The 20,709-nt window shown below is 40.7% G+C and overlaps 1 protein-coding gene across 5 annotated transcripts in view; it reads right to left on the minus strand.

Moving 5' to 3' along the window:
• CLCN1 (chloride voltage-gated channel 1) overlaps positions 1–20,709 on the minus strand; it is a 69,856-nt gene that overhangs the window by 19,048 nt on the left and 30,099 nt on the right. For 4 of the 5 annotated variants that reach the window (XM_038144546.1, XM_038144802.1, XM_038144707.1 and 1 more), the window contains 12 exons: positions 19,173–19,301; positions 18,936–19,069; positions 18,063–18,140; positions 14,486–14,564; positions 11,617–11,742; positions 8,121–8,205; positions 5,428–5,529; positions 4,048–4,132; positions 3,435–3,584; positions 1,933–2,002; positions 525–635; positions 187–400 (listed from right to left, as the gene is read on the minus strand). In XM_038144546.1, the coding sequence (XP_038000474.1) occupies positions 187–400; positions 525–635; positions 1,933–2,002; positions 3,435–3,584; positions 4,048–4,132; positions 5,428–5,529; positions 8,121–8,205; positions 11,617–11,742; positions 14,486–14,564; positions 18,063–18,140; positions 18,936–19,069; positions 19,173–19,301 (1,363 nt within the window). The remainder of the gene's footprint in view (positions 1–186; positions 401–524; positions 636–1,932; positions 2,003–3,434; positions 3,585–4,047; positions 4,133–5,427; positions 5,530–8,120; positions 8,206–11,616; positions 11,743–14,485; positions 14,565–18,062; positions 18,141–18,935; positions 19,070–19,172; positions 19,302–20,709) is intronic. The other variant, XM_038144624.1, reaches the window with a different exon arrangement.

The following is a 20,709-nucleotide window of genomic DNA, read 5'->3' on the forward strand; positions in this document are numbered from 1 at the left end:
AGAAGAGGACTTTTCTCCATTTTTGTGTATGAAAACTAATTCTACTCCAACACTTGTTTTTTCTTACTGCAGGCCTATTGTGCCTTCTTAATTCCTTTGTAGTATTGGACCCTTTTCATAACCTTTTATTCCCCTGTGGTCTTAACCCTCTCCTGCTTTATTTCCTTGCCTGTTTTGCTGCTATACCTTATGTGATTCCAGCCCAGGTCTGGCAGATAGGGCAGCTTCTTCACCTGGATGATGCTGTCATAGAGGCTGGGCTGCAAACTCTGGGCCACCATGTTGGCAAGAATGACAGCCACCATCATGGGCAGGATGTGAGAGATCTGACCTGTCAGCTCAAAGCAGATGACAGCTGTAGAGACAGTGTGGCTCACCGCTCCTGTCAAAGCTGCTGCACCTTTCCCAGGTAGGAGAAGGAATGGGGAGAGAAGAAGACTGTCATATAGAAACAGCATGTCATGTCAACCAGGAAAATTACAGCAGTGGGACCAGGTGAGAAAAAGGAAGACATGGAGGCTCACCAATGACAGCATACCCTCCAGGTAAGATTTGGTAGAGAATGTCGTCAAAGAGGATCCCGTTGGGAAAAAGTGATGCCATGATTTCCCCAATGAGACGTCCAAATGCAGCACCTGAAAAATGTTACTGACAGTTATAGAGTTAACATTTAAGGAACATCCAGTCTGTGCTGTGCAGCTGTGCTAGGCAATCACTTGGATATTTTCTAACAGAAACGAAGCCAAAACTTACATTAAAATGACACTGGTAACTAAAGATTAGTTTTCACTTACAAAATACAGAAGTTAGATTCCAAGAGGAAAAAAGGGTACTAAGATTGGTAAATACAGTTGACCCCTTGTTCCTTCACTTGGGTATGCCAGGCACAGCAGTAGCTGTGATTCCCAGGCTAGAGGACATATTTTCAGGCTGTGTACAATGTCAGTTAAGATCACAGTTAAGGCCCTTTAGACTCTCATTCTGTGAATGTCTAAACATTAGAATCACAGTTTACAGAAGAGTTTTTGTGGGAAGGGACTTCAGGAGGTCTCGTTCTGACCCCTGCTCAGAAAAGGGCTAATTTCTAAGTGAGATGGAGTCACCCATGTCTTGTTCAGAGAGGTTTTACAAGTCTGCAAGGATCTCTTGGACTGGTGGACACAAAACAGCACAGTGTTCCAGAATTGTATCCAAAATGCTGAATGCATAGAAACAATTTCTTTGCATTGCTGTCTAGGTCTTTTCCTAATACAGCCCTGATGTTGATTAGCCTTCATCACTGCAAGGGCATGGTTACTGCCTCATGTTCAGTTGCTGCCTGCCAGAACTCAGAGGTCCTTAGAGCACCCTATTTTATTTGAGAGTTGTGGGTACTGAATGCTGAACATCATGAGCTTGTGTAGCTCTGTCTAACACAGCATCTCTTCCTAAACATTAGCGTGACATAATTTTGAATTTTTTGTTGTTATTGTAATTAAAAGCAGTTAAAAGTAAATAAACTTTTTATGTTATCACATTTCAGTCAGAAGAAAGGAGTTAGATTAAATTGTGGGTACTAGTTTTGAGGTTATCTCTTCTGGCTGGCTTTCAGGGGTGAAGGGAACAGCTACTATTAATTGTAGGATGGAAGTTTCTCTGTAAGTGAAGAGGCATAGAGATTAGAAGGCCATGGCTCAGCATGTCTCCCCAAGTGTGGCCTTCCTTATGTAAAAGGGTAAAGATTATCTACTTGGCATTTGGTTTCAGGGGGTTGAGGAAATGCCAAAAGCAGAGACCCAGAGGCTGGTCTATGGACTGCTAATCAGGTTGTCATAGACATCAAAGTGATGACTCCTCATGTGCCAGATGAACCCTGCTGGGTGTGTAGGCAGTGTCTCTCCTATTCTCTCCCCCTGTCAGATGAATATGCTGCAAAACAAAATTGAAACTCACCTAATACGAAAACAGGCATGAAGCCTCCACAGGGGATTGGCATCGTGGTGGCAATAACAGCCATGCAGAACTAGAACAGAGGCAGAGGGTGCAGTTGTTACTGAGCAGCAGTAGCATTTCCTGCTGCCCCACTCTGTGCGCAGCTTGGCTGCAGAGACCAGAAAGCTGCTGAGGTGTAGTACTGCTAACTGAGTTCTGTCTTTGCAGTACCAAACCTGGCCAAATACAGCAGAAAACTGACTGTACTGCAGTGGAGAATCAGGCCAGGCCTTTGCCCAGAGTCATAATAGCAGTTTCTTGGTTATGTGGTCTATCCCAGTGGTGAATATAACCAGAAGAAAATCAAGAGCAGTTATCTAGCGAGTAGAGAAACCCTTTGGTTCACAGGACAATGCCAATGAATCTAGTGACTGAGGGTACAGCTCCTTCAAGGGCAAACAGATGGCAGACACACCCTGTAGTCCCCTCCTCTTTTGCACTCCCCTTTTCTTCAAGTAAAGAAGATGTTTTCTGCTTGGTACACTGTAATAAGAATTATCACAGAAGGAGAACCCTTAACTACATGTCAGAAATTTGATAGAGCGTTTTACTTTAGGTGGAAGCAGTTGTGTCAATCAGTCATTGACAGCTGTTCTTGACTTACTGAAATTTTCAACTGACATTGCAAGGTGGCCTCAGTTCTTCTGCTCCTTTGCAATAAGTAAACAATAAAAGAATTAGCACCTGTTCTATGATTTTTTTATCTATCTATCTATCTATCTATCTATCTATCTATCTATCTTTCATCTTAGGAAAACCTCTTTCTTGCTACTTTTAATTTGGACATTGGAATATGATGTTTTATTCTTCCAAATGTCTTTTTTTTTTTGCTCTGTCCTATGTCAATTACACAGCTGATTCTTTCAGAGGCTGAACAGTTGCAACTTCCACAGACCTTGTCAGCTCAGAATTTTTAATCTGCTGTTGCTTTCTGGGAAGGGAGCAAAACTGTTTCCAGCTGCACTTCTCCATCAAGTTTTCATGGATTGCTGACAAATCCTTGAGCCTCACACAACTATAGATTGTGCTTGCACATTCCTATTTGTCTCCTATCTGAAGTCAGGAATATCAAATAGACTTTATCAGACTTTGTTTAGATCAAACATAAATTATCTGAGAGCTTTTTAGTCAAGTATTTATTTTTGTGGAACTTGAGAAATCTTTCCTGATTTGGTTTTTCCTACCAGCTACTACACAGTGGACACCAAAGGTCATTCAGCAGGATGCATGAGGAGGATGACCTAGGGAGCAGAAAAGGCTGCTATATTAAGGAAACTATTCCCTAATAATTTTGGTCACTCAAGGTGGACAAACATCACATCAGAAGATGCAGAAATCCATTGCAGCTGTAGTGCTTCATTCAATACCCAGCAACTCCTCGTTGGCACTTCACAAACTGCTTTTCAAAAGGGAAGAACATTCAGTCTGAGAGGAGAAGTGTTATGGTGAGCTGGGCTTCCTACCTTCACGAGGAAGAAGAGCAGGATGGTGACAAAGACGCTGACTTTAGGATGGATCCAGGCAGCAGATTTCCCTAGGATCTGAGTGTCCCCAGAGTGTTTGATCCAGGTATAGTTATCAAAGAGGGTGCTGATGGCTTCCCGTGGCATCAACTAAACAGCATAAAAACAGGTGTGAATCATGAGATGAGGTGGAGTAAATATTCTATCTCTATTACAAGGAAGCAGAGGAGATTTTTTTAGTGGGAATTCATTACTATGAGACTTAATTCACATTTCTAATCTTCAGGAAGAGAGAGAACTTTACTCAAACAGGTGAAGGGAATTACTTTTACACACGTCTTCCTTATTATTTGCTTAGAAGAGTGGATAACTACTTTTACACATGGGACAACATCTTCCTTATTATTTGCTTTGAAGAGTGGACCTTTTTCAAGTTTTCATGAAGGAAGTAGCAGAGATCATATAGTGCCTCCTCAGTCCTAACTCCTCCCATATCGTTCTTCCCTTTTTCCTGACACAAGGTTAGTGGGGCAGAGGATAAGGAGATAATGTTCCAGAATTGCACAGAATACACTGCACAGAATATTGCACAGAATACACTTTCCAGTCTCACCTCTCCTGCCATGAACTGCCCAAATCCATGAGGAAAAGTCACAGATGCTATACAGAAGGTTATAACTGCAGGGTATATCAGTCGGCTGTAAAGCAAGAAAGTTATTACAATGTGGCCTCCCATTCTGTTCTTATAGCAGCATCATTTCAGACTACGAATGCTATTTCTCTGAAGCTCTCTGTATTTGTACCCATTGTTTTGGAGTGCTGTTACCAGCAGTTTAATGCTCTGCTCCACTGTGACACTTCACAAACCCTGAGACAACATGAGCCTAAACTGCTCCCACATGCTGGACTAATCCTGTCATGTGTCCCTTGGCAAGTTACTGTTTCCTACAGGAAGCGTTGGCTGGGATTTAGGGAGACAAAATATAACCTTTAATTTGATTCAGTCTAAGGACCTAAAAAATTCTGAGAAATCATTGAGAAGTAGATTCCTATTATTCAGGCTTGGCTCTACTTCTCTATTAACTTGATTTGATAGCCCTTCTGCTGTTTGTGGGTAAGGTTCCATGATAAAGAAAGACATTTTTCCTTCCACATAAGAAAGTAAGCTAATTTGAACTTCTGCTTATTTAGTGGTTTTCTTCTGGTCAGGCCTGCAACTTGATAAGAAACAAAGTCCTCCATGCCTCTCAACTTCAAAAGTTCTCATAGTATCAGATCTTTTTCTGTAAAGAGACTGAAGACGTTTACAGCTAGCCATTATTTCTTGTTCAAGTGATGAACTTTGGAGGTTAGGACTTTAATACAGAGGGGAAAAAAGTATCTTCAAGTGTCCTGTAAAAACTTTATTGTCAAGACTTTATTTTATTTTGCATTTCTCTTCCAAGTTGCATTTCACACCATTTGGTTACTATCAGTTTCAGCTTTTGGTTCATAAGAATGGAGCACATTCCTTACGTTTTTGCCAACACTTTGATTAAAAAACGAAGATATATTTTAAAAACATAGTTAAATTTCAGCTGTATTAATTTTCCTGAAATATAAATAATGTTGAATTTTTCACAGATCCTAAAAAAACCCAAACAAACCAGAAACAGCATAATTTTAAGAAGCATGATCATTGACTTTCTAATTAAAAATATATTCTGTCCAATGAATAGTTTGCCTTATCCTCTTAACAAATACTGCAGAGTCTCCCTTCCAAATCAAGAAGCTATTTGAAACTATGGAGGCTGATCAAAAAGAAAATCCAGTGCAGGAAAAATTCTCTTGATGTTTGCAGAGATCTTACTCTCATACAGCAGCAGTTTCTCATATTTTTACTATCTTACGCATGAAATAGGTCTACTGTCTTCCAAAAAGCATTTGCTACTATCCAATACCAGTAGGGTGTAAGAATCTGGTCCCTAAAGAGAATATCTTCACAAGCACTCACTATTTGGTGAGAAACTGGCTCAGGGCTTTATGACGTCGGATGCCCAGGACCACTTGGCGATTGAGATAAACAAAAAAGGCTCCAAGGAATCCAGAACATATGCTAAAATGGAGAAAAAGAAATAAAATCATGCCAAACAACAGATAATACACAAACCATCAACCAAGAAAATGAGTTTAAGTGGTTTAATCTTTAGCTGCTCGTGAAGTCGTTTGAATGTCAGCTAGAGGGTTATCCCTACAGCAGCTCCTTTGAAGATACTGACTCCCTGATGAAAGGGGAGAAATTATCTTGGACCTCTGTCATGCACACTACCATTTTACCAATCTTCTCTTGTTGAGAAGGGGAAATCTATAAAATACTTTACAAAAAGAGACTGACAGTTCTCAGTGGGGGCTCGTGAAGAGCAATGGGACAAAGACCAGTATTGTCAGAACTTAAACATCAGGTTGGAACAGAAAATAGTAAAAGTGAAGGGAGTTTTAAGTCTGATTCAGTAAAATTATACGCCTACAATAATTACTAATAGTGATAGGAAGTCTTGTGCCTAAAGCAAAGTATATAATCTCTATGATCCTAATCACTTAGGCTTATGCTCTTGATTTTAATGAAGTCAGGAAAAAAGTGTAGTTGTCTAAGAATTGGAGTGATCCTTAGGCTCTGTAGCTTAATGAGACTTGGATCAGAAAAGAAAAGAAAAGAAAAGAAAAGAAAAGAAAAGAAAAGAAAAGAAAAGAAAAGAAAAGAAAAGAAAAGAAAAGAAAAGAAAAGAAAAGAAAAGAAAAGAAAAGAAAAGAAAAGAAAAGAAAAGAAAAGAAAAGAAAAGAAAAGAAAGAGTGAAATAATCCTGCATTTAGAATTGGTGAGGGGAAGCTTTATTTTATGTGGCAAGCAATAACCCACATAATACTGAGGATAAACACTCAATATTTTCATTCTATTAATTTCTAAAATTATTGGACTTTTGCTTTGTTATATGTTATGCATGCTTTTGCCAAATCTCATTCAATGAATTATTTAGTATACTTAAAACATTGCACATTGAAAATAATCCTGCTTTATCATTTAAAAATTGCACAGAAACACATTTAAACTAAATATGAAGCTTTTCACAGACAAACATGTTCAATGTTTACATGTTCAATGTTTAATTACTCTTCAATACTTTAAGCCAGCACTGATTAGAACAGTGTTTAAAATAGACCAGTCCCTCAAGCAATATAAGCCTAAAGACTGTACAGTGAACTGAATTGCTCTATAATATTTTATATTAAAATATATGTCTCTCCATTCCTATCTATAATTTTATCAATAATCAGGAAATGCTCCTTCTGTATAGATTATGCAAAATAACATTTGGTGACACAGAAAAACATGATCTACCCATTGATAGTGCTTCTCCCACCTGAAGGTGAAGACATATCTTGGGTAGAAAGAGAGTTCAACTTTGAGACCTAATGTTAAGAGAATTTGGAGCATTCCAAGTTGACATCAGGACTTTATCCAAGACTATCCAAGCCTTTGGGGTTGTTTTTTAATTTAAAGACACATTGGACACCCAGGCATTTGAAAGCATTTTGCAGTTGTCATGTATTCTTTCCTAGCCTATGTGCAATGCTGAAAAAAGCCAGCTCTGTCAACTCTGTCCAAAACAGAGTTGTGACATAGTGACAAGAAGTTTTGCATTCTAACAACCAGCTGTAAAATCACAAGGATTATGTTTTTCCTTGCCAATCTAAACCAGTAGATTCCTCCGAGTTCCTCCAATTAGGCAAGTCTGTTTAAGGGGAAGAACAAAGTGAATACATGTTGCTAGCAGAAGCTCCTATGTATTCACAGATTTTTCAATATATCTGATGTCTTCAAAAACCCCCACTTGATTTCATGTTCAAGAAAATTAGTAGGAGAGCAGCCTACTAAAATAGGCTGGAAAACCTCAAATATATTTCAGGTCTTGGATGGAGGCCTTGCAAGAGAATATGTTCACAACACCAGCACAGGCATTTGTCCCTACAGTGAATTCCTTTTGTTACTGCTCTGAAGTGATTTCCCGGGAGCCTCCCTCAAGCTCTAACCAGAGATTTTTCCCCACAGTAACTCCAAATTCATCTTTTTCTCTAGTATTTCCCAATTTTTTTTTAAAGTTTATTCTTTCATTTCCTCCAAATGAGCCTTTATTCTCACTGAATCCAATTATTGTTGGTTACCCATGTCACCATGTCAGGTGCACCAACCTCTCTCAAAAAGGAGAATCATTCTGAGCTTGTGAAAAGGAAACTTCCAGTTAAACATTTTGTTTCATCTTTGTCACATGAAAAGGCCATACTTGTTGGATCAATTCATTTGGTGATAATGTTAAAACAATTAAAGAGTCATTCAGAAAATCTATTCCCAGAACTTTGACCAATTTAGACTTACTTTTTTTTTTTTTTTATTTTACCTCTGAGCCTAATTTCTGAAAAAGATACATGGAAAAGAAATAACAAACACCTTAATAATACTCATATTTCTTTCCTTAGCCATTGTGATGCATGGGCACCATTTCTGAGGGAAAAATTCCAACAAATAGAAGCCTTACTTGCGACAACCAAAGTGACTAAAAGTGATGTATGTAACTTCTTGGCAGAAGAGTTCCTAACACAGATCATATTATAACCTTTGTAGAGCAAGGTGTCAGTTTCCTGGGAACTTACCCTATTATAGCAAATGCTGGCAGCTCTTGCAGATCAAAGGGGAAATCCATGCGGAAGTTTGTTCTGAACAGGGCTGTGATGGTAACTGTGAGAGACGAAAGGTAGAGGAGGAAAGAAAATAATGAGGTGAGAAGTTAAATGCAATAAAAGCTAGGGGTAGGGGCAAGGAAACTGGTCTATACATGCTCCTGTCTGGTTTCCTGACATTATGTACATTATTACAGATTGGCAGACTGCTCTGATTTAGTAGGTTCTATTTCTGGGCACTTGCAACACTAGCACTCTAGATGGTCTGGATTTGCTTTCAGAGAATTTATGCATTATTTTTAGCAACAATCCTTGATTTTTACAGGGTTTTCTTTTCTTTCCTGTCTTCTACCATCCATCCACTATAAAAAAAAAGAGCTCTTCCTGGTATCCTTACTGACCGAGAGGTCTCTTTGCTGAGGCAGGCAGTACCTGCATAGCTGAGGAAGCTGTTTCACCTTTCACAGTTGTGATTGCCTTCCAGAAACAAAACTCAGATCTTCACTGAAGTTACAGCTTCAACATTTTTAACTGGTACCAAAATGATGAAAGGCTTCGAAATCAGAGATGGAAAAGATCAGCAAAGCCCCATCTTCTCCAGCTCATCCCTCTTGGTAGTGCTACTCTGCTACAATGAAATGTTGAAACCTGAGCTGCTTTTGTCTGGAGGTGTGTTATTGTGTAGAAACCATAAACATCTGTGTGCCAACAGGTGAAGGATAAATCAGAAATTTAATACAGAGTGGAAGTGCAGCTGAATGAGGATGGATATAAATCCCAACTTGCCCTGGATGAAGGAATCATTTGTTCAATGAGGAAATAAAAGAAGCAGTAGAAATCTAGCATATGATAATAACAGGAAGCATTGCTTCATGTTGCTATTTGGTCAGATAGAACTGACTTGCTATTGGTCAGATAGAATTAGGTTTAGAGTAATAATTTAATGAGGTCTCAGTGGGTTACATTACCTAAGATAGCGAAGCTTAAAACTGCATTCTACTGTCCAAATTGGGATGATCTTGCTCCCTGTCTCTTCCCCCTGCTCCTTCCCTCTCAGCTGTACTGTTCTCCTCTCCCATCAGGCCCACTCTGACACATCACAGCCTTCTCTGAGCTCCTTTGCCTCATTAAAACCTGCCAGAAAACCTATCTGCTCTTTCCCTGGATTACTCCTTTGCCAGGGAAGTGAGTTGAATTGAGGGGAACAGCAAACATAGAGATGGCACCAGGTAGGGTGAGAACAACAGTCAGGGATGGAAGATGGTGAAAAGCAGGGTGCCCTCTTTTTTTGTTAGATCAGCCCAAGAAAGGGATCATCTCAATTCTGTTTTAGGAAATAGATAGTCCAAGCCACTAAATGGCAGAGCATTAAAAAGTATAGTGAGCTCATTTTCAAAGAGTTTTGCTACAGAGTGGCAAAGATGGCTACAGGAAAGGAAAACAGGCACAGCATTTAGTCTGGGTCTTCTTAGTTCCATCTCTACTTACACAGGAGAGAAAGAGATTTCCACAGAGAGATTCATCCCACCTGTCTACATCCTCTTTCCTGAGTGACTAAGCCACCCTGAAATGGAATGTCTAAGCCCTTTTCTCTCCATTGGCTACCAAATATACTACTTTAGAGTATCTGTCCAATTCTTACAAGGCTAGAAGTAAAGAGGAATGGGAAAGTAGTTAATGTCAAAGTCTACTTAAAAATAGATTTGAACTTTAAGATAACACTGAGCCATGCGTAGAAGGAACCAGAAGGAGCAGGAGGAAGGCAAGGCATGAAATCCTATGGCAAGTGAGATGAAAGCTGGGGACCTGGTAAATTCTACAAATTGCAGAACTCCAGCCTTCCATGACTGGCAAAGAGGGACTCAAGCTGCAGCAGCAACCAGAGTGGTTGCCAAATAACCAGAAGTTATTTGGAAAATACAGATAATGGTGTAAGGTCAGCCATGAGTATCAGGAAACCAGCAAAGATTCTGTGGGTCTAAGAAATAAAAGAATTTTGGTGAGATGCTACACAACTTACTTGCATCTGTCTTTCTGATGTGATCACTTCCCTACCTCCTTCTACCTGGCAGCAAGCATAATAGAACAACCTTGCATGAACAGAGACTGAGAAGACTGGGTATGTAACTTTTGAAGGGAAATAAATGAGCAAGAAAAGACATGAAAGACAAGTTAGAGCAGATATGATAAAAGATCATAAAATAATAAATGCCTTAGCTAGATAGAAGTTCCTACTTCCTTAATACAAGGACAAGAAGACTGACAACGCTAAGAAAATACAGAACTGTAAAAAGGAATGATTTTTCATAGCCAGTTGAATCATGGAACTTTTTAACCTAGACAGTCAATGAAGAAGAACTTAAGGAGCCATTAATATGGGTATTAAGGCTGTCTGGATAATTTTGAAGAAGGGACAGGAGTCAAGATGATTCAGGATTAAGCTAATTTCTAGTGATTTGAAATTAAACTAATTTCTAGTGATTTGAGAGACCAAGAAGGGTGTCAGAAAAGATGAAGTGAATGACAGGAAATTATCTCTTATCTGTCTTTGAGTTTCTTATATTTTTCTCTGGAAAGAACAAAAAGATAGGGGTTATGGGTTTTTTTGTGACAGACCCAATGGTTAAATAGTGCTGACTTTTAGGCAGTGCTACACAAAGAACAATGTAGTCACTTTCTACATTCAGGTGGAAAGTGTAGTAATGTTCTATATTCCAGAGAATATTCAACCCTCCCCAAAATCCAGCCCTCTGAAGTCAAGAGAAACATGTTGTAACAGTTATAAGTAAATAAACTGCCCACCTGGAACTCAATAAAATAGATGTAATTGTAAGAATAAAAGATAAAGGCATTATAAGGAAGTTTACAAAGAAATGGCAGCCTTCTGCACCAAAACTCTATTCCCACAGTGGCTGAGATGCTCTCCTGAACAAGCCTGACTTGTGCAATTTCTGTCTGCAACAAATGTCACTCTCATGCTTTTCAGTTACTTGAGACACTTTATTTTTTCAGGACCTTCAGTCAGATCCTACCAATCCTGTACTCTCCTAATCATTCAATCATCTCAATTTTCTCAACTGTTTTTAGTCAATCGATGACCAAAGCAGGCCATGAGTTTTCCAGCAAGGATTACATCCTGTGTGACAGGATATCTCTGTGTTGCAGCCTGGATGCTATTCTGAATAGAGGCAAAAAATCCCACCTCAGGGGGTCTTTTCCTTGCTGAAGACTCATATTCTGTCATTTATCAGTTAGATACACCCCAGCTCTCCTAGGAATTGGTTGGGCTAGACAACTGACAAGATGGCAAGACACTTCCCTTTCTCCTTCCTTCTGTGCCGCTGGAAGTCTTGTGTTCTGGCAGACGTTTCAAACATCATAAAAACATTGTGGTTTTGAGAAAGGTGGAAAATAGTGCATGAACAGAGCAAACTCTGTGCAAAGAGAGCAGGAATGGCTCTTATCTTACCTGCATCCTTGTTCCAGACAGCCAGGACTCGGAATACAAAGGCACTAAAGGTGGCTGCAAAGAAGCCTCTCCAATAATTGCGCACAGCAAAGTAAGTGGAGGTGACCTCGATGCTGAAAAGAACCCCTAGAAAGAGTTGGAAATGGAGCAAAGTTAAAATAACAAGTGTCATGTTAGAAGCATGAGAGAGGGCTCTAAATAGCTTTCTAGAGCAGTGGTCTCCACACTTCTTTGATCATGAACCCCTGCCAATGAAAGGTTTTTGAGCATGTACCCTCCCCCCATATGTGTATTTATTAAAAAATAATGCGCATGTACTACTGTACTAAAAATATTGTGTACAACATCAAACATGCACAAAAACAGAAAATGAACAAGGATGAGATAAAGATGAAATAAACATAATTTTAAAAATAATTGTTTTATGTATTAATGGAACAAAAAATTGTTCTCACTAAAATAGTAATATTCTTTTTAAAAATCTAGGTTTAATGCTTTGTGACACAGGGAGTCAAAGGTCTGGTTCCATGTTCAATTATTTTGATACTTGGTCTAAAAAGAATATCTCACAAAGACACATAGATCCAAATGCAAGAAATGTATCATTTGCTGTGCTGTATAAATCATGATACTATTTTTTCAATCCCACCCACCACATATGCAAAGACTTTTATTAAAATTTGGGGAGTAAATTTTCATCCTCCCTGATGTCAGTCATTTGTTATTGCAAAATAATCAGAAGATGTTGAATTTTTATACTTTCAAAGAGTGGGTTCAAAACCCACAGAAATCATAATCTTGAAGATTTTTTAAAAGGTAGAAATTTCTGTTTTCAAGTTTTTTGAGTATATATAAAATGACAGTTTTTTGTAGCTAAGACATTTACATTGTATTTGGCAATAGATTCACAAAACCTCCACAAGTTTCTTTTGAAAAGCAGTTTCTCACCCACTGTTAGAACGTCACTTTCACCTTGAAGTACATTAAGTATGTTTACTTTTTCAAAAATAACTGCTAGGTAGCAATCTACTGACAGACTGTCATCACAGAAAGGATCAGCAAATTCAGAACACTTGTCTTTTTGTAAAAGAAAAAGGTGCAACTGGACTTTAAATTCCATTCTTCTTTAAAGTTGCTATCAGATAACTGGCAAATGCCTGTAGGATTTTCATGGTCATTTCCCATCTTGGTATGAAGTATTGTAAAGATTCTACTCTTTCAAGGTCTTGTTTTTATTAGATGAACCACATCAACAACATCCTGTAGCACTTTGTGCGTGTCTGGCTCCCATTTCTTTGCTGCAGTAGCTCATCTGTGAACTCAGTGCATGAATTCCAGGTGTAGTGGTGGGTAACCTTACCCCCCAGTTCTTCTCTTATTCTGCTCCACCAGGTGTTACACATGCAGAGCTCTTCCATAAAATATTTTTAATTAAAGAAGTAATTTACTGTTGGGAATACAGTTTCTGTAGTAGGTATTCCTTTCAGTGACTCACAGAAAGAAGATCTGCATTTCACCATTGAAACAGAATCTAGAAAATACGATCATCTGAGGCATTTTAGAAACATCTGTACTCTAATCCAGCTGCACAGGAAACCTCTCCTACTGTTCAATTTATACAGACTCTTGCTTCTTCAAACCTTAAGCAATGTGTGCTGTGCATCTTCCAGCAGCGTTTACTGATGAAGGAACACATTTTAGTTTGCTGCTCTATTGCTTTCTGTGTACAATCACAGCCATTTTTACATTTTATGACAGGAAGAACCAGTGTTTCCCCTGTGGTATGTGGCATTTTCTCTTTTGCTGTGAAGCAAGAGACCTCAAAGGAGACTTCTCTACACATTTGTCATTAGGTTCAGTGGAATTTTGTGAAGTATTGGATTGAATGTCTCACAGCTTGAAACATCACTGAAAAAAATGTAGAAGTTTGTCTTCGTGCTCTGGATGCCTAGATTTTAAATGTCTTGCTAATTCTGATGGCTTCATACCCTCATTAGTTAACGTCTCAAAGCACAATACATACACAGAATAAAGTTCATTGTTAACGATAGCAAATGTAAATTCATATTTAAATAACCTTTGATAATTTTAATCTTTTTTTATCCTACTTCCTCTCAGATCTGATTAGCTGGCCATTGTTTGTACCTCGTAATGGGACTGAATAAGGACCTGTGCTAGAAGTGTCAGCTCTGCCATTTCTTGTCATTTCTCTGTGCTCACATTATTAGTGTTATCTTCAATCCATAGCCTCTTTGCAGGAGCCTTCAAAAGCCATTTTTCCAATTTGTGAGGATTAGTTTTGTTAACACTAGATAATATAATCCATAAATCCACTTAATCCAGTGTGGGCACACATCAATTGCAATTCATTGTGATATACTGAAAGAGAATAAATTATTGAAGGCACCATGGTCAACCCCCCCCTGCCCCCCCCAATGGGAGCAACTCTACACCTCATGCACTGTATGTGACAAGTGGCCATGTGACATATTAGGGCACCACTGCCAATACAAATACTTAATATTAGTGAAGTTTAAACTATTTACTTTTTTATATTAAAAAAAATAGAAATCCTGGTATTTCCTTCCCACACCCAGCAGATCACCTTGTGCAGCCCCTGGGGTATGCACACCCTAATTTGGAGACCACTGCTCTAGAGAGCCTACTCCTCTTGCCTCCAGAAAGTGGACAACATGTGGAAAAGAGACTGTCAGAGATGCTGGGGAGGTTGAAAACACTAAAGATAAGTGTCTCTGTCCAAAGTAAATGTCACATCAAAAATGTGGTGCAGGAGAGGGGCAGAGGAGAAGAGGACTAGGCAGGAGAGGATTTAGGTACCTGAGGAAAAGGAAACAGAACAGCCACTTGCCTCCAAGTGGTGTCCCAAAGCAGCAGCCAACACCCACAGCACACCCCACAGTCAGGACATCCGTGTAATAATAGGGCTGCTACTGGTGAAAGAGACAAAGAGAGACAGACAAACAGAAGAAAGAAGAAAAGAAAACAGAGAGTGAGTAACAAAATTGGCAGGTATGACTGCATGATGCCACCCAGCTCTGTCTCCAGTGTCAGAGTTATGGCTATGTTTGTCTTACTTCTCCCTTTTGGATGGCTTCAAAATATTGAAAAGGCAAGACCTGGCACAGGACAGGCATATACCTGGAACCACACATTCAAGAAACGTGAAGAAGGCAGCACCTCATTTTCCCTTGAAACATACATATTTCTGTCACTGTGGAAAAAATGTCTCCTGGAAAATCCTCCAGAGGGTTGAAGGAGCATAAGTAGGTTTTGCTCCATCTCTTTTACTTTGGCAGGGAATCTCAGGATGCACATGTGCCACAGAATGTCCCAAAAAACCTACTCTGTGACTCAGTGTGCACAAGGCACAGGCATGTCCAGAGCGGAGTGTGGACTGATGCTGAAGGCTTTTCCATGCTGAGTAGGTTAGTGGGTGACAGATCACCCAGTAAAGCATTGTGCTGTCCTGGCAAAAATGGCCAGAATAATAAAAAAAGTAATTGGAAGGTATAAAAGGGAGAGTCTTTCTAAGAGACTGTGTACCATTTGCTTGTCAAGGGCTAAACTGGCTTTTCAAATCCGTCCTCCTTAATACACAGGGTGGTATTTACCTGCAACAACACCAAGAAGTTACACACCAGGGCAATATGAAGTGAAACTGCAAGCTATATCCTGGACCAAGCTGAAGATTACATGACTCCCAGGTAATGGAAATCACATTTGGCAATTTGGTGCAAATCCAAAAGAAGAACTAGGGCTACAGAAACTGTGATAACTTTCTGTTTGTTCCCATACTACAATGTTATCACAGACTCACAGTAAGTTATAATCCTGTGTTTCTGAATGCTTCTCTATGTCTCTGTTCAGAACTGGGCTAACTGCAAGGTTAGCTCAAGGGTAATGCAATCAGGGTGCTCAGGATCAGGCTGCTAGGGCAGCCCTGAACACCTTCAAGGGCAGTGATTCCCCAGCATCTCTTGACACCTGTGCCACCCTGAACCACCTTTGGGACAAGGGGAGAAATTCTTTTCATGTGTAGATAAAATTGCCCTCATTGCAAGTTGTGCCTGCTGTCTCTTTGTCCTTTCACTGTCCTCTGAGAAGACTTTGGCTATTTTGTCTGACATATCCTTTATCTACCAAAGGCAGCAGTTAGATCAGTCCCTGTTTAGCCTTCTGTTTTCTTCTCTAGCATCTCCCAGTCATCTAGGTATGATGCATTCTGGAGTCTCTGAGATTATGTTAATTCCGGGTACAAAGAAAGAAACAAGTATAGACTTCTATGGAGAATTTTTTAGCTTTGGGGTCTTTTTCTTTATTTTTTACCGTTAAGACAGATACCATTCTTCTGTATACTTCCAATGGTTCCACTGGACTGCGGTCTGATCCTTGGTTCTGAAACTTTCTGTCAAGGCTTTTGGCAGACTGACAAATTTTGCCTTGAAGCCTCAGGCTTTAGCTCAGGCTGTCTACATCTTGCTGGACTGCCCACATATGCACAGTTCTCAGCCTCTCTCTTGCTTAGCCTCATTTTCTTTCTGGCATCTTTTCTCAAGTTATCAACTGAAGAACAACTCATCTGTAGCTGACAAACTATGTTCCTTCCTTGATTTTTTTTTTTAATAGCCAACCAGAGTAAAGATCAGTATTACTGCTGATGCAAGACCATGTTGCATTTGTCAGCTAACTCATCCATTTGAAGACTAACAGGCAAGTAGTGCATGGAAGAACTAAAGCCATCTTAGAAAAAAAAAACATAGCATTTAAAAACTTCTTGAACTTCTGGGCACAATAACCATGCAAAGAGGTTCAGGGCAGCACATGGGAAGAGGGAGAAGTGAAATGAAAGACAAGTAATTTATTAATATGTTTCCACCGCTTTAGGAAGAAGTCTCAACTTCATGTGCCTCTGTTTAAAGAAATTCAATTAATCAGAAGAGTAGTACAAATGCATGGGGGAGACATAAATTTCCAAATTTCTCCTCCAAGTGGGATCATGGAAAGTTGTGAAGGGACCACTGGAGTTGTCTCCCTGCTCAGAGAGCTGGAAGAGTTCTGCTAGTTCTGTTAATTCCAAGGCTAGGTCAGGTTCTTGTCCAGGTGAGTCTTGCACATTTCCAAGGGTGGAATTTCCTTGGACTCTCTGAACACCTATGCCTGGACCACCTTTGGGAGAGAAGAACATAATTTCCTTTAACTGAGTCAAAATTTCCTTTGTTGCAAGTTGTGCTTGTTGCTTCTTGCAAGATTTTTTTTGGGTTTTTTTTTTTTTTTACTTCTGTTCTCTACTTGATCCTTATTGACTTTCTGGATAGCCCTTGGTACTCTTCAGGTGGAACAGTGTTCATGGCTGGCAGAGACTGAACAAGCAGCATCCTTAGAAATCAGCACTTAAATAGGTGTCCCTTTTCCGGTAACCTTCACTTCCTTTTGCTGCCATTGGTTACACGTGAACAGAAAGAACTCGTGTAGCTGAAGTGGAGAGGCATCTGTGGAGACCCTTTCATGAGAGCAGGAAGTCTCACAGCAAGAGGTCAAACGAACTTTACATTAAATGTCACATATAGGAAGACACTTGCCTCCAAGAGGAGCCTTGAAGCAACATCCGACTCCAACTGCGCAAGCCGGCACCAGGAAGTCGAGCTGCCTATGCACATTCTGGAACAGGGAGTGCAGCCAGAGACGGCCATGCTGGGGTTAGAGGGAGCAAAGCCACGGGGTTAGGACCCAGAACAATGAAAAGAAGCAACAGCCAGCAGCACAGTCAGCCATCGCTATTACAAATAGCAGGCTCTACACACTTTAGTGCGGTCTTTAGTACTGGCAGCTGGTCTCCAGCAGTGACATCTGCTCCTTGTGCACAGACAGGATCTACTCAAGGAGAACAGCACTTCCAGCTGTATTAACACAATCACTTTCTGCTAAGAGCCTGTGCATAAAGGAGTTCCTACATTTATCTACATGTGCAGTTAATAGATTTCTTTATACAACCAGTCAATATGGTGATCAGCCTGCAGAGGCTGTTTGGCGATAGCAAAAGCACAGAGACAGTGTCAATGTCTATAATTAGCAATGCTGTATAAATTTGGCTTAAAGACAAATTGATCTTTGTCTGCAGCTACTTTTTTATACAGTCAATGATCACAGTGCAAAGGCATCAATCACAAGATTGAAAACTTGTCAAACACATATTCCTAACCAGTCTCTGTGTAATTTCTGGGCAACATTGGTGGTCTTGCACAGTTATTTGGACTGTATGCCTGGCCTTGCACTACTTTTGTTCGGCCTGTGTTTTACTGCTCTGCAGCAGTATAGTAAATATCAATCTATGTGTTTCCTCTGTGTTCCATGGCCTACCCCTACTATCCTGGGTGTCTCAAGAGCTCAGCCTGTGCAAGAACTGTGCGCAGAGATATGTGCCTTACCTCATACACCCCACAGAAGATCGACATGAACTTGCTGAGTACCACAGCACAGATACTGGCAATATGCACAAAAGGACCCTGCAAGAGAAGAGAAGAGAAGGAGAAAATCAGAGAGGGTTGCCCTCTGGTTACTGACAGCCATTTAGCTACTGCAGGCCTCATTACTTTGTCATCTCAGCCAGTAATAGAACCATCAAGGTTGGAAATGACCTTTGAGATCTTTGAATCACACCTTTAATGCAGCATCACTGTGTTCACCACTAAACCATGTCCCCAAGGGCCACAGCCACACACCTTTTGAACTCTTCCAGGGATATTGATTCCATCGCTTGCCTTTTCAATGCTTGACCGCCATCTCCTTGAAGAAATTTTCCTAATATCCAATCTAAACCTTGCCTGGTGCAACTTGAATCCATTTCCTCTTGTCTTGTCATTGGTTACCTGGAGAACTGACTGGTTCCCACATGGCTACAATCAGGGAGCTATAGAGAGTGGGATGTCAGGGAGCTATAGAGAGTGGGATGGTCTCCCCAGAGGCTCCTTTCCTCCAGATTAAGCTATCCCATTTCCCTCAGCCACTCTTCAAAAGAGTTGTGCTTTAGACCCTCCAATCATCCTCAGTTCTCCTATCTCCATTTATTTTTTTTTTCCTCTCAAAGACTACCTGACTTGAGTTCTTTGATATTTCATATATCATATCTTTGAAAGTGGAAGGAAAATGGCCAGTGAAAGAAAGGTATTGCAGGAAAGAGCAGAGCTTTGAGAAGAAGCATGGTGGTGAAAGTAAGAAAACATTTATAGATTTTTCTTTCACAGACAACTCCCACCTTCCAGAACACGGTCACTACTGCACACAGAATCAGCAATATTTACCTCTTTCCCCACAGGCATGCCACTTCCAAGCCCGGCTGTGAGGGCCACAACTTTGGCCACAAAAGCTTTGAGAGTAAGATACTCCTTGAGGACCACTCCCCTCATAATGGTCTTGAGCTCTGGGATCCCAGACCCTGGAAACAACAGCAGAGCCAGGGATGAACAAAACCCGCGGGCAAATGGAACAAGAAAAACGAGACAGACAGAAACAGATCTTGCCCTGCCTTCTGCCCTCACCAACAGCCTGTGGAGACACGAAGTGGCAGAAACTGGCTGCAAACAGAATCAGGCCGAGTGGGACAGCCACCCACACAGCGTACTGCAGAGGGACATTGGGGTGCAGCGCTCCGTAAATCCACTTGTAGGCTGCAACACACAAACAGAGAGCCCGTCAGTAACGACAGCCGCTCCAAACAGGCTGGTACACATCAGAGAATCACATGCTTGCTAAGTGTGCCCATGGTAAATCTCCTTCAGAAGTGGTGCCCTCGTGCTCCTTTTCTAAGACAAGCCCTGTTTCGAGTACGAGTTCCCCAACAAAGCAGGCATTCTTCAGGGATGGATAGAAGACACTATTAGTACCTCTGCACAGGTGTGGCATAAAAAGAGGTGTGTTACATGCAGCTGTGATGACAAATCACTGCGCAGTGTCTTCATTTGGGAGTCTGAGGGTCTTGTTTGGGTTCTGAAGGACAACAAAGTGGTCCACCAACCATTCCTTTATAAAAACTAGTTTAAAAGCTCTGATTGTGGTTTCCCTTCTAGAGCAGCAGAATGGAAGCTGTGCCAGGAGCTATTAGAACAGCAATGGTAGCATTGCTCAGCCAGGTACAGCAATGTGAGCTGCTGAGAATCCAAACTGAACTGCAGCTCCTCTACAACTGCATCTTCCCTGCCTGAGCTGGCTCCCCACACAGCCCCAGTAGAGGCTGAGACTTGGCAGGGGAAAAGGGAAAAGAACCCCAAAGGACTCAGCTGCAGGGAGTATAAAGGACAGGAACCCTCAGAGTAGATTATACCAGTCATCCTGTAGATGGGGAAGCTCTGGAGGGAGGAACACTGGGCTGAAGGAATGTTGGGAGCTTTGCAGAATTGCAGCAGCCAAGAGGAAGACGTTGATGTATGTGTGGGGCAGTCAGGAGTGGGACATGAGGGTAAGGACAAAGGAACAGCGCAGGTAACAGGATGTGGCAGTGGGTGGGGTGTGTGTATGTGCACACTGAAATGGGGGCTGAAAGATCTTGTAATTTTTGTAGCTGGAAAAGGGAGACAGACCACAGGAAAAATGCAGTGAAGGGATATAAGACCGGGAATAGGAGATCTTTGTGAAAGGGGCAAAAGGAGAGGGCACTATTTGCCCAGATGGGGAGGAAAAAAAAAAAAAAAATCAGAGCACTGTATAAGTAAAAATTGGAAAGAACAAAATCGAGGTAAAAAGCAGAAGCAGTGCCAGGAGAATCTAAGAGCCCATTCCCCCCCCATCACCTATGTTCTTAATATTCTTGGGGAGAAAGGGAAACAGTATAACAAGAAAGGCCACAGTAACACTTCCCTGTGCTCCTGCGTATTCAAGGGAGCAGAAAGAAAAGAGATTCAATATAATCGTTTGTCTTTGACTCATCATACACATATCCCTTGTTTCTGCTCACTTACCTCCAAAATTTCCCCTGCCATCGCTTTAAAGAACCTCTCCCTAGCCAACCTTTACTATGTTGCCAGAACTTCAAACTTCCCAAGCAGCAAGCATTGAGGATGGGACAATGATGTTAAAGGA

The sequence above is a fragment of the Motacilla alba genome, chromosome 1, assembly GCF_015832195.1.
Source record: "Motacilla alba alba isolate MOTALB_02 chromosome 1, Motacilla_alba_V1.0_pri, whole genome shotgun sequence".
NCBI lineage: Eukaryota > Metazoa > Chordata > Aves > Passeriformes > Motacillidae > Motacilla > Motacilla alba.